General features: G+C 38.6%; 1 protein-coding gene across 3 annotated transcripts in view; it reads right to left on the bottom strand.

Annotated features, from left to right (window-relative positions):
- Positions 1 to 225: 225 nt before the first annotated feature.
- LOC117294063 (cytoplasmic dynein 2 heavy chain 1-like) overlaps positions 226 to 14489 on the bottom strand; it is a 78393-nt gene continuing 64129 nt past the window's right edge. For all 3 annotated transcript variants that reach the window (XM_033776580.1, XM_033776579.1, XM_033776581.1), the window contains 14 exons: positions 13708 to 13827; positions 12445 to 12576; positions 10560 to 10632; positions 9563 to 9723; positions 8948 to 9073; positions 8113 to 8223; positions 7239 to 7476; positions 6206 to 6408; positions 5371 to 5592; positions 4456 to 4671; positions 3379 to 3578; positions 2714 to 2795; positions 1948 to 2064; positions 226 to 1681 (listed from right to left, as the gene is read on the bottom strand). In XM_033776580.1, coding sequence (XP_033632471.1) covers positions 1523 to 1681; positions 1948 to 2064; positions 2714 to 2795; positions 3379 to 3578; positions 4456 to 4671; positions 5371 to 5592; positions 6206 to 6408; positions 7239 to 7476; positions 8113 to 8223; positions 8948 to 9073; positions 9563 to 9723; positions 10560 to 10632; positions 12445 to 12576; positions 13708 to 13827 — 2160 coding nt within the window. In that variant the 3' untranslated portion in view covers positions 226 to 1522. The remainder of the gene's footprint in view (positions 1682 to 1947; positions 2065 to 2713; positions 2796 to 3378; positions 3579 to 4455; positions 4672 to 5370; positions 5593 to 6205; positions 6409 to 7238; positions 7477 to 8112; positions 8224 to 8947; positions 9074 to 9562; positions 9724 to 10559; positions 10633 to 12444; positions 12577 to 13707; positions 13828 to 14489) is intronic.

Consider the following 14489-nt stretch of genomic DNA (forward strand, 5'->3'; position numbering starts at 1 on the left):
ATCGTCTTGCAAATGAACACAAACAATAAGGTAGCTAATGAAGTTTGTATTGTAACAGCACTGTGTTCGTTAGCGTGAATGATATTGTTATAGTACATTTGTGTTGAAAATTGTTGAATTGAATGAGTAATAGGTAGATGGTACGTATTGTTCGTTTGTTTGTTTGTTTAGATGATCTTCCCATCAAGGGAACTCGGCAAACTCCCACAAACAGGGGGACAAAGGGATATAAACACCAAGCTGGCAACAGCCAATCTCTCCCTAACAAACATTGGTTTAACGTCTATGATTATGAATTGCAGAAAACAAGAAATTGTGATCCAGTAACTAGACAGTAGACACCAATACTTATTCTAGTCATTGTGAATTGAATCTTGAAAGCTTTCGTGTGATTTAAAAAGCAAGAAAGTGTATGACTTTAAAGGTTTGCTGTTATACAAAGTAATGATGCTTTTAAGTTAAATCTTGTAATTTTAATACAATAATTCATTTGGAAAAACAATAATAATAGTCTTCAGGTACGCCCACATAACAAGGTCACTTGCTGACATCTGGCTGGATTCCCTACGTGATGTTGTCATTACTTAATACATTCATGAGCTATTGCAGAGTTGGGACACGGTCTGCTAAAGGAATGACAAATATGTGTTCCTTCTATTGTCCAATTCACTCAGGATTATATGTTATGTAACGCATGTGATAACTATCAGATAATCAAGAAGTGGAAACTTTACCTACGCCTTTTCAAATTGCACACAAAACAGTGTTTAGTTATATTCATGCAGGCAAATGACTTCAGTGTGTATTTGTTCAGCATAACTTATAAAATAAAGATCTATTTATTTCATCCTTGAAACTAAATTTTTAGTGTACAGTACTCGGCAAACAAACACACTTTTAAAAACAATATATACTCTTTATATACAGGATTTCTCTATAATTTCTAGATCACACACTTGATTGTTGAAATCCTTATCAGCCTCAAAATAGACCCTTTAGTTTCTGATTACTAGAAAACTTTCCAACTGCTTGAACGAAAACAACTCATAAGAAATTGTTCAGTTGTAAATCAAACGCAATTTATTAAAACGAAATTCATTAAAATAAACTGCATTAGTGGTTTGTGGGTCAGGAGATTGGATAACATTAAGTGCAGCAAAATAAGATATTTTCATTATCTCACTGAATATTTGTTCTCCTTTGAAAAACAAGGATGTATTGACAAAAAAATTTGTGGTTTTGGCTTCATTTGATTATTTATTTAACCCTTTTCTCAAGGCACAGTAGTTGAATACACAGTGATATTGACCCCTTCCACGCATGGCATACGCGGCGACTGTGCCACGCTCACCATTTTGGTGGGCAATAGGTTTACGTGTAAACACTGCGCCGCCTAAAATGCGCACTTCACTGAATAGCGCACAGTGACAGTGCCCACCAGTTTGACACATCCAAGATTATTCTGATGATGACGTCAGGTGAATTGGGTCAATAGATAGATTTACAAATGATGCGATGATATTCAAAGGCTTTTCAAGAAGAGCGCGGCCCCAGTCTGGACCCAGTGATCTTGGTCTCCACCACAGGGTACCGTTAGATGAGTCACTATCTTCTCACGGTCAGCGCTGTAGTACACAGGTAGTGAAATGCTGTCTTGGCTATTGTATGGCTCACCAGCATCCTGACAAACAAAGAACAGATATTGAAATCTCAATTAAGTGTTCTACATCTAAATCTATTACAATTTTTTGTCAAAGCCTGTTCAGCATCTGTCGTCGATTTCACCAAACTCTTCCTAATTTAGGATTAATCTTAGGAATTAAGACGAATTCAGCTCCGTATCCAAAGGTGTAGGACGCATTGAACCCATCCTAAGTTTCCTAAGTTAGGACAAGTTGCTCGTCCTAACTTGAGATTAATCCTAGAAGACAATGAAAAAATCCTTACCTTTAGAACCCATGCTACTGTGCATGTGGGTATGGTACACACACTAGGAGAGTCTCGTTGATTCTCAGAGAGTCTGGATCCATCAAAAGTGCATCCCTCTAGCTGCAGCCCACCGATCTACATTACAAATCACACTCAAAGATGAGCAGAGTCATAGTAACAGTTGAGATATTCTACCTCAAAGCAATCCCTAAAGCTTAAAGGCACAGGACACTATTGGCAATTACTAAAAATAATTGTTAGCATAATATCTTACCTGGTAACAAGCAATCAAGACCTTTTGATAGTATAACACATGGTGAGAAACTATTTTTTCTGAGAAAGAGGTAGTTTCTCGCTCAAGTAATATTAAAAGACTTCAGGCCTCTGGCTTTTTGGGAAAAAAAGGTGTTTTTTCTTACATTATTCTCTTGCAATTTTGATGACTAGTTGAGTCAAAATTGTCACAGATTTGTTATTTTATGCATATGTTGAGATACACCAAGTGAGAATACAGATGTCCAGTGCCTTTTTGTAGGATGTTCACTTTATACATCTCTTAGCCAGAATGGTCATTACCTTCTCCAATGTAAACACAGACATCCAAATATTCATCAATAAAATAATTGCCAAAAGTAACAATTGCTATGTACACGTGTACACCATGTATATCTGTGTACACATGCGGCCCTTATGTTATGCACAAATGGGCTAGTCCGACGGACCTCATATTAACAAGAGTCGATTGTATTTATTTTATTTATTTTGAGTGAGATGTTGAACTAACCTTGACTTGGTGTTTAGCTCCACTGATGGATCCTCCCCATGTACAGACAAACTTAAGACTGTCCATTGATGTTTTTATATCTCTGTCAGATTAAATTTACAAATCATTTGTTAATCATCTCTGCATTAAATACCATGAACTAAAATAATTGTTAACGATCACATTGAGTTGCATTCAACATATTTTAAAATAATAAAAAATTAAAGCCCCCAAAACTAAATACAGCCTTTTCTTCGGGGGCGTCAGTCAGAAGTCATTCAACCTGGGCCCAATTTCATGGCTCTACTATCACGGATCCCCCCTTATGTGCAAGCCCCGAATTTCTGCACTAGCCTTGTAAGCAAAGAATGCCTAGTAACGTGGAGTAAGCACACGCAGAAGCCAAAATTTGCTGCTAACCCATGAAATACGCTTGCTGTAAGCACAGAATTCCCTGCTTTCGTAAGCGCCGATTCTGTGCTTACGGTAAGCAGAGCCATTAAATTGAGCTCTGTACTTGCCATATAGCCATCAGATAATCAAGAAGTTTATGTCAACACTGTGAAGCAGCAGGAGAGGGATCACCTACAATAACACATTTTACATTTAATAATCTTATTTATCATATTGTTACATATTGACAGTTGGCTACATTAAGAGATTTTCTTATTTTCCTGTTTTCTTACCTCGCTGTTAGTTGCCTCAAAGCATTCAGGAATGTGTCTGGATGAAAGAGCTCTGACAAGTCTAATGTCTCATTCAATAAGGACCTGGATTCAGCCTTCTGAACCCACCCCTGAATGGCCATGGTACGAGCCACTAGTGTGCGCAGGTACTGTATAGGATCCTCTGGACCTTCCCATCTGCTCTGCCAATCTAGGGGTGTCTGAGGAAACAGAGGGAAAACAACGATGGGGTTATAATTGTTGGTATAATTAACTCTCTCATCAAGACATTTGTCAGGAACTTTACGAAAACAGGCTAGCAGGATTATTGTAGCAGACACGAAAAGCATGCAAGAAATTATGGAAGATTACATCATGACTTTGTTTAATAAGATTCTTTGCAATCCAAAGCCACCTTCTGAACTCCCAAATTACTCAAACTCACTCACTCAAGGTCCGACAACTATGTCTAAAGACCAACAGATTTTCGAATTCCTTTCTGCCCAGTGTAATAAAATGAAATTAATAGTAAAATTTCGAAATATTGTGAGTTATTTTAATTAAAGTAGAGGAATTAAATGGTTTGTTTAGATGATCGTTCCATCAAGGGAACTCGTATAAAAAGCCAAACTGGCAACAGCCGATCTCTCTCATACAAACATTGGTTTAACATCTATGATTATGAATTGCACAAATCAAGAAATTGTGATTCAATAACTGGACGACAATATTTATTCTATCGATTTTGTAATCATCGAAAAGCTCGGGGATTCGAACCCACAACCTTGCAATTGGAAGTCCTGCAGTCTAACCACTCAACCACAATGACTTGAAAGCACAATAAATGATAAAGTTCATACTATTTCAAATTATCTAGAGAACTAATGTCTAAGTCAAGCAATTAGCATCAAAAGTTTTTTTTTAAAACTAACAACCAGCAAGCCTGAAGAGTTGAATAATACGCAGTTCTTTATATCACAGCGCTTTATCACACCCATAAGAGGCGTATCAAGGCACACAGTATCTGGTATGTGGAGCTACGATTTGGATTATGAGACCTATTCCTTTAACGCCCCATGTAATGGTTTACAAACCTACCTCCTGTTTGAGTAGTAATGCAGCCATATTCTGTACCTCACTGGTTAACAGTGTTGTACCGCGGATCACCTTACTCAGTGCAGCCAGTGTAGAGTGAACAAACTGGACCAGCATGACAGCATTGTAACGTTCCAGCTGGATGAATGATGTGACTGGGTTGTCAGAGCCGGATTTCTCACTTGGAGCTTGAAGCTTGGTCTGTATGATCTGGGCACCCTAAAAGTCAATCACAAAATAGAGTTACTAAGTAAAAAAAAAAAAAAGGACACTGACTGGGTAGGTTTTGTGTTAAATTTAAGGTGTACATAGATAGAAATTTACAAGGACAGGATTTGAACATGCGAACTCTAGGGTTAAGGGGCCGGCGCTCTACCAACTGAGCTATATACACCTAAATTGGCACTCTCCCTTTTTTGTCAATATCTTTGTTTGGGGTGCCAGTCAGAAGCCATATAACCTGTAACTGCTGTGTAGCCAGGGATCACACTCGAAGTTTGGGAAGCAGCAGCAGAGGGATTACAATGGAGATACAACTTTTTATTATAAAAATCAAGTAAATATTTACAGGGGAAACCGGGTTTGTAAATTTTGAAGTGAACATTACCAAGCAAAACTTTACTAACATGTGATTTTAAACTGTGAACCAAGATACTGACAAAATAGGGTAATCACCAACATTAGGGCTTGATAGCTCAGTTGGCACAGAAAGCTGGAGGACGCAGGTTCAAAACTGTAATAATAATTTTTTATTTTTCACCCCAAAAGTGAATTAAAATTTACCCCCGCAAAAATATTAAAATATTATCTCCCTTTGGACTGATCCCAATTTACAGACTACTGTTGCATTGATAATAATGATCTTCAAAATTTGAAAACTAATATTCCACCACATTAAATACTGCCAATTCCGCTTACTTGATTAAGTTTCTTCCATAAGTTTAGGATAGGACCCAACTCTGAGTTCCAGCGATCCATATCAAACTTGACAGCTGCCTCATCGAGTCGACGTAAGATCTTGAGTTGGGAGATGACCTGATTACTGATGATCCGTTGAGAGGAGCGTTCAATGTTCGCTGGTAGACCAAAGTATGATGGCTTGTCATCCTCAGGGAAAGAGTTGATTAGATCAGTGTAGTCCTAAGAGACAAGGAATGAAATCAGTAAAAGGTTTAGCAGATAGGGATGTATTTATATCCATTTTCTGAACAGTAACTTGAAGATCACACACTGTTTTGGTGTTGGGCACTGATGGAGGGTGCCCTAAGTACTCACCCGATCTCTGTGAAAAAATATCGGATGCATAATAATTACTCGGTTGGGATTCAAACCCACGACCTTTGTAATTCCAGAGCAGTGTCCTACCTACTAGAACACCCAGATTGCACAGTAGCTAGAGGCAGTTCAAATCGTATGTTTTGATTATAGTCAACCTTTTATGAAGCTCAACATGGAGCAAGACTAGGGCAAAATTTCATGGCTCTACTAACCGCCGAATTCTGCGTTTACGATCACTATTCTCCACTTACTGTGCAAGCTACAAATTTCCGCGCGCCAGCTGTATAAGCGAAGAGTGCCTAGTAATGTGGAGTAGAAAAAATTCCCTGCTAACCTGTAAAATATGTTTGACAAAAGTGCATAATTCTCTGCTTCTGTAAGCCCAAATATCTTTGCTTACAGTTAGCAGAGCCATGAAATTGGGCCCAGTTGTTATCTTAATCTTTTCACTGATAAAACAATATGAATCATTTACCCTGTAATAAGCAGAGGACGGTACAGAGACACCAGCAGCAATTTTCTTAGGTCTCTTAGCGCCACCTCCAGCCAGTACATCCTTGTTGAAGTATTGCGATAAGTAGGAGCGTAAGACTCTCATGTCAAATGGGTTATCCACCCGACCACCATAGATTGCATTCTCAAACAGTCCGTAAATAAAGTCCCACTGAAGCTCTTTGCCTGTTGAAATGCATTGAATAGTATTAGTATTCATCCAGGAAATATCATATCACCAACTGCAAATGGCACTTCTGCTTTTTATACATTTTTTTCCCACACACACAATGCAATGTATTCTTCCTCAGAATTCAATATAGAAGTCCTAATGGATGCTTCAGATGTCCAAATGAGGCAAGGTTGGGTCATGGCAGATAAGGTTTGTGTGTTGATGGAGTCGTCTATCTTGTTAAGAAGGTATCTTTTTGTAGAGCTTTCAGAGAGTGGGGCGTACAAGTTTCCGTGTCTATTGTCTGATTGTGGACATTTGTTTCAAACGAAAAGGATCTATGTGTGTGTTATATAAAACAATCATTGAATGCATTTTACACATGCATTATCGCAACATATAATCACTTGGTGAAATCTGACCTTTTTTGGAAAATATCATACAAGATGTGAAATATTGTTAAAGGGAAGGTACACGTTTGGTAGTTACTCAAAACAAATATTAACTTAAAAACTGACTTGGTAGCGAGCATTGGAGAGCTGTTGATAGTATAAAACATTGTGGGAAACGACTCCCTCTGAAGTAACGTAGTTTGTGAGAAAGAGGTTATTTCTCACTAAAAATAAAAGACTTCTAGCTAGAAGTCTTTTATTCTTATCTGAAAGCACACAAATTCGTCCAACAAGGGAGTTTTTTCTTTCATCATTTTCTCGCAACTTTGATGACCAATTGAGTCCAAATTTTCACAGGCTTGTTATTTTATGTTTACGAGAACACTGGTCTATGACAATTACCGAACATGTACCTTCCCTTTAAGAGCCAAACATGCCAAATGACAACTTACCCTTTCCCACAGCCAGCCTATTAATAATGTCTGCCCCTGCTCTCAAGTCCGACATAGAGAACTCATAGAACTTGGTCCAGCCCTGTGGAATGTAATTACGTCTCTCCTGGCATACAGCGTGGAACCAGGCAAGAGCAAAGAGTGCCTGTGAGCGTACTGTGTTGTTATCTTTGCTGATGAATTCGGGGGACCAGGACTCGTAGCTTCGAAGAAGGTTCTTCTTTATTCCTGGTGGAGCCTGAAGGGAGAGGGGTAAACATTACTTTCAATATTTGTAAATTTGTATGCAAGTCGCCAGACACATAAGGCCTGAAAGCCACTTCAAGGTGTAGGCTACAAACCAACTACTTTTCCAGGGGCCATTGCCACCTACTCCTAGGACTGAAACAGGGTTACCCCCTTTTACAGTCCATACAGACGTAGGCTTGGGTATCACCCATCAGAAGCCTGGCTGGTAGAGCAGAATGCACTACCTTCCTAAATGTTTTTTTTCACATTCTTACTAATGTTGCAGCTATGACTGCAAGGCAATGTCACCCAAGGCAATTTACAGGCAACCAGTTCCAAGGGATCTCCAAGAGGATAAGGCATTCACATTTACAATGCTCACACATTTTGCTTATTGATTGCACTGTTAAAAAAATGACTCATGTGTTACCAAAGTGGCCCTGTAGCATGCAGTGCAGTTGATTGCATCCAAGTTGCCTGTAAAAGTTGCCTCATGTGACAAGGCCCTAAAAGTACAAATAGGAATCAGTAAAATGTTCCCAACACAAGAATAAAACCTTCATTTTGTTAATGTATCTTAAAAATGACAAAATGAAGGCTTTGTGAATTTTCTTCCTTTAGAATACAATGAAGAAGCTAGTCTGACCTCATAGGTGATCTTGAGACTTGATTGTAGTAGAATGGTAGGGAATTTAGGATGACTCTCTGCAGTTAACCAGAGACGGAACTTCTCATGAGGCTCAAGTGTGTTCATTTCCTGTTAAAACAAAAACTACAATAAATAAGACGGAGCTAAATTGAGAGAATGAAAATCATAATGCACACCGATAGATTAGAACTCTTTTTCTAGACAGCGCCCTAAGCTGTCCATACTAACATATTTTTATTAGTAAAATCACTTAGAGAAAAATTCCAGGGCTAACCCATGCAATCAGATATGAGGACCAAAAACCTAATCAACATAATGATATCTTTTTTTCAGGCTGGAATTCCATTGAAGAAAAGATACCACTAAAACAACCAAACAGCCCAATATTTACAGTTAAATTATGACTTGCATTTTTGTCTTAAGTCATTTGCATGAAGTATAATAATAACAACTTCTTATATAGCGCATTTCACAATAACCGTCTCAATGCGCTTTAGTGCCCTGGTCATTGGGCCAATAATTACATGTAACATCCCTTTAATCTTTCTCAGCTCCCTGGGGAGAGTACAGCCCCAAGCTTCAGTGGGGCTCTGAATGCCTTTTCATACACAATATCAACCTCTACCCTCGCAGGTACCCATTTATACCCCTGGGTAAAGAGAAGCAATTACAGTAAAGTATCTTGCTCAAGGACACAAGTGTCAGGACCGGGATTCGAACCCACACTCAGATGACTTAACCATCAGAACTTGAATTTGATGCTCTCAACCACTCGGTCATGACACCCATTAAAAGGAAGACTACATGAACACCCCTCAGCATCCCTTCTCACCTTCTCCAGAACAGCCAACCATGGAGTGACAAGATGAAGATTCTTCAGGCACAACCATTCTCCATTACGAGCACAATCATGTAGAAGCTGCATGGCTATATCAGCTTGCCCCTGACCCATAGCAACCTAGTCAATGTAAATAGAAATAAGTCAGTCAGTCAGTCAGTCACAATCATGTTGAAGCTGCATGGCTACATGTATATCAGCTTGCCCCTGACCCATAGCAACCTAGTCAATGGTAAATAGTGGTAAATAGAAATAAGTCAGTCAGTCACAATCATGTTTATTTTCAAGAGGTACACACATTGGTTTTTAAACTTGGCCTCTTGCACGTGAAAACAGAAAAGGGAACACAAAAGGTCTCCATAGGGGAGTTCTAAAGTCTTGGTCGTCTACAAGGAGTATTTTGTACAAAGTCTATCGGAGGTTCTTAACTACTGGGACAAAGCAAAGAAATGCGAGAAAAAAAGAATGTGTGTTGAGTTGTCAAATTATCATGGAATTTCGTGTACAAAGTCTATGGGAGGTTCTTAATTTCAGGGGAAAATAGAATGTGTATTCGGTTGTCAAATTATCAAATCTTCAGGAGTGAAGACAAGATTGTTATATCTTTACCTGATGGTACTTTTCCGCACCAATGACTTCATTGGCGAGATCTTGAAGCTCTTGAGAAGGATCTGCACCAGGTGAGATGATGACTAGTATGGGCTCTGATGGCACTGTCTCCTGACAGAGACGCTTTAGGTTCAATGTGGGTGGGGATAACTCCTTCATACCTAGAGATCATAAGCATATAAAAGAACCATTGATTGATGCATTCTTACATGGGATGAGAGAAAAATCAAACTCATAGGGAGTATACCGCTGGTGCCTCCTAGCTCAGTTGGTAGACCATCTGCTCGGAGTGTCATGGGGGTCTTGGGTTTAAATCCCAACGAGGACATTTGATTTTTCTCTCATCCCATGTTTGGTTATTTCAATTCTATGGTGATTAGGCATTGATCACACCAAATCAAATCATGTGTTTGATTCATTCTTGTGACTATATCTTCATGAATATAGTTGATGCATACATTCAGAGGAAACATTTTTTCCAGTGGAAACTTATACTATTTAAAGCATTTCATGGTGAACACTTGAAGGGAAATAACATAATATCATTATTTTTTTGGTAGCGTAAATTAATTTTTTGTGTCTTGTTTTCATTAAACCCAATTGTGGTAGAATTTTTGTGGAACCCCTCCCCTCAAAAAAATAAAAATGGAGTATGATTTTTCAGGGATTTTAAATAAGCACATTCATACATGTACATGTCATACTGAGCTTTTTTTTGTTAGGCCAATCAAAATAAAGCAATGTTTTTTTTTTTACTTAGACAGTATTTCAGGCGAATTTCAGTGAATTTTCAGATTGAACTTAATCAAGTTTCTATAAACAAGTCCTGTACTTTGTAACTAACAAGATAAAGACACAACCTAATAAACCTGTGACAATGAAAAGCATGTTTTAATTTCTAGTAGAAGGGGATACAGCTTGTTGGCCAGCTTTCAAACCTTCTTCAAGACATTGTAATAACAATAACAATAATGTAGTGAAGCAAACCTTGACTTACCCAGTATTTTGCTTGCGAACATAGACATAGAACTCTGAAGTCTGTCTGGCCGGAGTACTTGGACTACTAAGGTCTGATGGTAGAAACAAATCCAGTTCATAGGTTTATTCAACATGTTATAGATTACTTCAGCTGTTTTTGGAATGCCCCTTATTTTTGACAGCGCGAGGGCGCTATAAATAGTATTTTTATCACTTCCGGGGGTACACGCGATTCGCCCTGCACAAATTAATAGGCGTTCTGTCACTTTTGTTGCGCCGTAGTTTCAATTTGCTTTAGAGGTGGATTATAACGGCTCCTTTAAAAGTCTTATTGTCTGTGATGGATTAGATGTCTGTGGTGGTAATGTGTTCCAATCTTTAAAAACTGTTTTGGGTATGAATGAATATACCCCCGGAAGTGATTGAGAGCGCCCTCACACGGTCAAAAATATGGCCCATTGGATTTGGATATATATTCCCAATGCCGAATGAGAAGAGAGAAGATGATGGAGAAATGTCAGTTTTAGATGTTGGAGGAAAACCCCAGAGAATTATTCCAGGGAAAACCCACGCACTTGTTATATGGTCACCTTTAAACCTATAGCCAGTGTGTGTGTGTTTGCTGAGCCGTATATTCCGGAATGAGAAGAGAGAAGATGATGGAGAAATGTCAGTTTTAGATGTTGGAGGAAAACCCCAGAGAATTATTCCAGGGAAAACCCACGCACTTGTTATATGGTCACCTTTAAACCTATAGCCAGTGTGTGTGTGTTTGCTGAGCCGTATATTCCGGAATGAGAAGAGAGAAGATGATGGAGAAATGTCAGTTTTAGATGTTGGAGGAAAACCCCAGAGAATTATTCCAGGGAAAACCCACGCACTTGTTATATGGTCACCTTTAAACCTGTAGCCAGTGTGTGTGTGTTTGCTGAGCCGTATATTCCGGAATGAGAAGAGAGAAGATGATGGAGAAATGTCAGTTTTAGATGTTGGAGGAAAACCCCAGAGAATTATTCCAGGGAAAACCCACGCACTTGTTATATGGTCACCTTTAAACCTATAGCCAGTGTGTGTGTGTTTGCTGAGCCGTATATTCCGGAATGAGAAGAGAGAAGATGATGGAGAAATGTCAGTTTTAGATGTTGGAGGAAAACCCCAGAGAATTATTCCAGGGAAAACCCACGCACTTGTTATATGGTCACCTTTAAACCTGTAGCCAGTGTGTGTGTGTTTGCTGAGCCGTATATTCCGGAATGAGAAGAGAGAAGATGATGGAGAAATGTCAGTTTTAGATGTTGGAGGAAAACCCCAGAGAATTATTCCCGGGAAAACCCACGCACTTGTTATATGGTCACCTTTAAACCTATAGCCAGTGTGTGTGTGTTTGCCGAGCCGTATCTTCCTTTCTATACCTTCCCCACCTGTGTGCTTTGATAATGGCGCGCTTATTCCTTTCAACCCAATCCACATAGTGCCCCCACTGGGATTCGAACTGGGGTCCCCAGAGATGGAAGGCGAGGCAAGACACCACTACACCAACCTGTGCACAGTAACCAGGGAGGAGATTTGACAACTGTGACAAGTCCTGAACAGTGGCTTCCAGACCTGGATTTGTCCACTATTCTAGAACCAGAACCTTATTGATGTTATAGAAATGTTTGCGGTAACACCATGTTATGATAATCTCTATATGAGTTGGGGTGGTTCTGAAAAGCACCGTTGGTTCAAACTCGACGCTTGGATCAGTATGCTCTGATCATCTTCAGGAGGTTTACATACTCTGTGCATCACCGGAAATATAAAACTACAGGTTTTGACGCAATGTGGAGAATTTTTTTAAGCAGTATTTTCTACTTAACTGCTTTATGAAGTTTGGTCCTGTTTGAATGAAGTAAATATTGTACCTGCTGGAATGGTGAGATTTTCTTCTCAAGGCTGGTTGGGAATTCTTGTTCACATTGAGAGCTTCTTGAGAATGATGACCAGAGATTGGTATCAGACAGGTTTAGAGTCTGGTACAGTGGCACAAAATTAGACTGAAAAAGAAATTGATATAATAAAAATATATTTAAATGATTATAATACTAATAATATACTGCTTGGAAAAGAGGCAAAATATCTGTAGGCACAGACCTGACGACACCAATTATACTAGTCAACAATTGTTAAAGTAACGCTAACTTAGACAGTAAAAAGAAAAAAATATATAAGAGTTCTACGTTAAACTGATTCTAATACAAAGAATATACTGCTCAGAATAGAGACAATGAAAAACCAAATTCTCTAAGACCTACATTGCTCTTCTGTTGCAATGTATGACAACTATCTTTGGGGATGTAAAATGTGAAAATGCAAAACGCAAAATGCAATTATTGTGATCCTACGCCATTCATCAGTAATTTGTCTTTTTAAGATATATGTGGCTCTTTATTCCACAGGGATAATGGTTACAGAGTGGAAAGCAAGTACATTCATTCACACCGCATTATCACAATGCAGACTGGTAGAGTTTTTATATCATATACAATAACATTGGTAATAACTTAAAAACGTTAATAAGAATATAATAAATGGAAATTTGCATCGGTTAAGAATAATAATTTTTGGTTTTACCCATAATATACACCGATATGTGTTAGCACTGTATACTCAGTACTTACTGGAGTTCCGTGAACAAAAATCACAGGCATATTACTTGCAATTCTAGAGCAGTGTCTAACCAAATAGACCACAGAGCTTGGATAAGTACCGAGTATACAGTGCTTACACACATGGGAATATACGGGTAAAACAAACAATTAATATTAATAGGATGAGTTGATAGTGAAATCTATCCAACCTTGTTCCTCCTGTCAGGGTGTTTGAGCGCGAGACCAGGCTTTCTGCTTGTTCTCATCCTTATACTGTGGCTATGCCGAGATAGAAAACAAAGAGCTACTCCAGTAGCTTTTTCCCTCGTACTGCATCTCTTTGGAACTCCTTGCCTGGTGCATGTTTCCCTTCATCCTATGATCTTCCATCTTTTAAGAGGAATGTCAATTCCTACCTTCAGCTCCACTGAGTTTCTGCATGTCTATGTTTTCTTCCTTGAAGCCCTTAACCTAGAGTGGCTTTTAGCCTTATTTTGGGCGACTTGCACAAAAAAATAAAATAAAAATAAAACTAACCTTAAGAACAGACACAGCTTGTACTCTGTCCTGATCAATCCAGCTAGGTAGTCCATCCTTGGATTTATTTGCATCAGGTTTAACGTCAGAAACAATCTGACCGAGGAATAACTCCCATTCCTGTACACATAAAGTGAAAAGTGAATTACAGTAATTTAATATGGTCATTCATGTATATTCAAATCAGATTAGTTAAAGCCCTGACGTTTTTCAACACAAGCAGAGTTTTTCAGACTTTTCAACTTGATTCCTATGTGGGTCACCAGGCCTCAACCTTTAGTATCAGAGGGGCAAGGCCACTTGGCCTCAAAAGCTCTAAAAAAGAAAGGGGCACCAAGGCCAACTGAAAGGGCACCAAGGCCATTTTCAAACCTTTATTTGTTGATGATTATGTTAATATACTTTCCACTGATTTCAAGATGGTGGTCAACTTTCCAACCCATATTTATTTCATTGTCGCTGTTTACATGCTATGCAACTGAAATTAAATAAAAGTTTAAAAATATTTGTTTCTGAATTATTTACAGTTTTTTTGCAGCACTCGAATTGCAAACGATTACCCCAGTAATTAACTTGCCCCATTTTACCCCTTACCCCCTCCCCTTGTTCATCGCCTTAATTAAACTCCCTTCTGCTCATCTGAAAACAAATCATTGCTCCAGAACAAAGAATTGTTGAAAAAATCATACAGAACAAAATATTAAGAAAATTATTTCCCTGCATGCCAATCTGAAGAAAAAAAGATCAATTAGTCTCTGGCTCACCACTACCCCAACTCTGCG

The sequence above is a fragment of the Asterias rubens genome, chromosome 8, assembly GCF_902459465.1.
Source record: "Asterias rubens chromosome 8, eAstRub1.3, whole genome shotgun sequence".
Taxonomy (NCBI): domain Eukaryota; kingdom Metazoa; phylum Echinodermata; class Asteroidea; order Forcipulatida; family Asteriidae; genus Asterias; species Asterias rubens.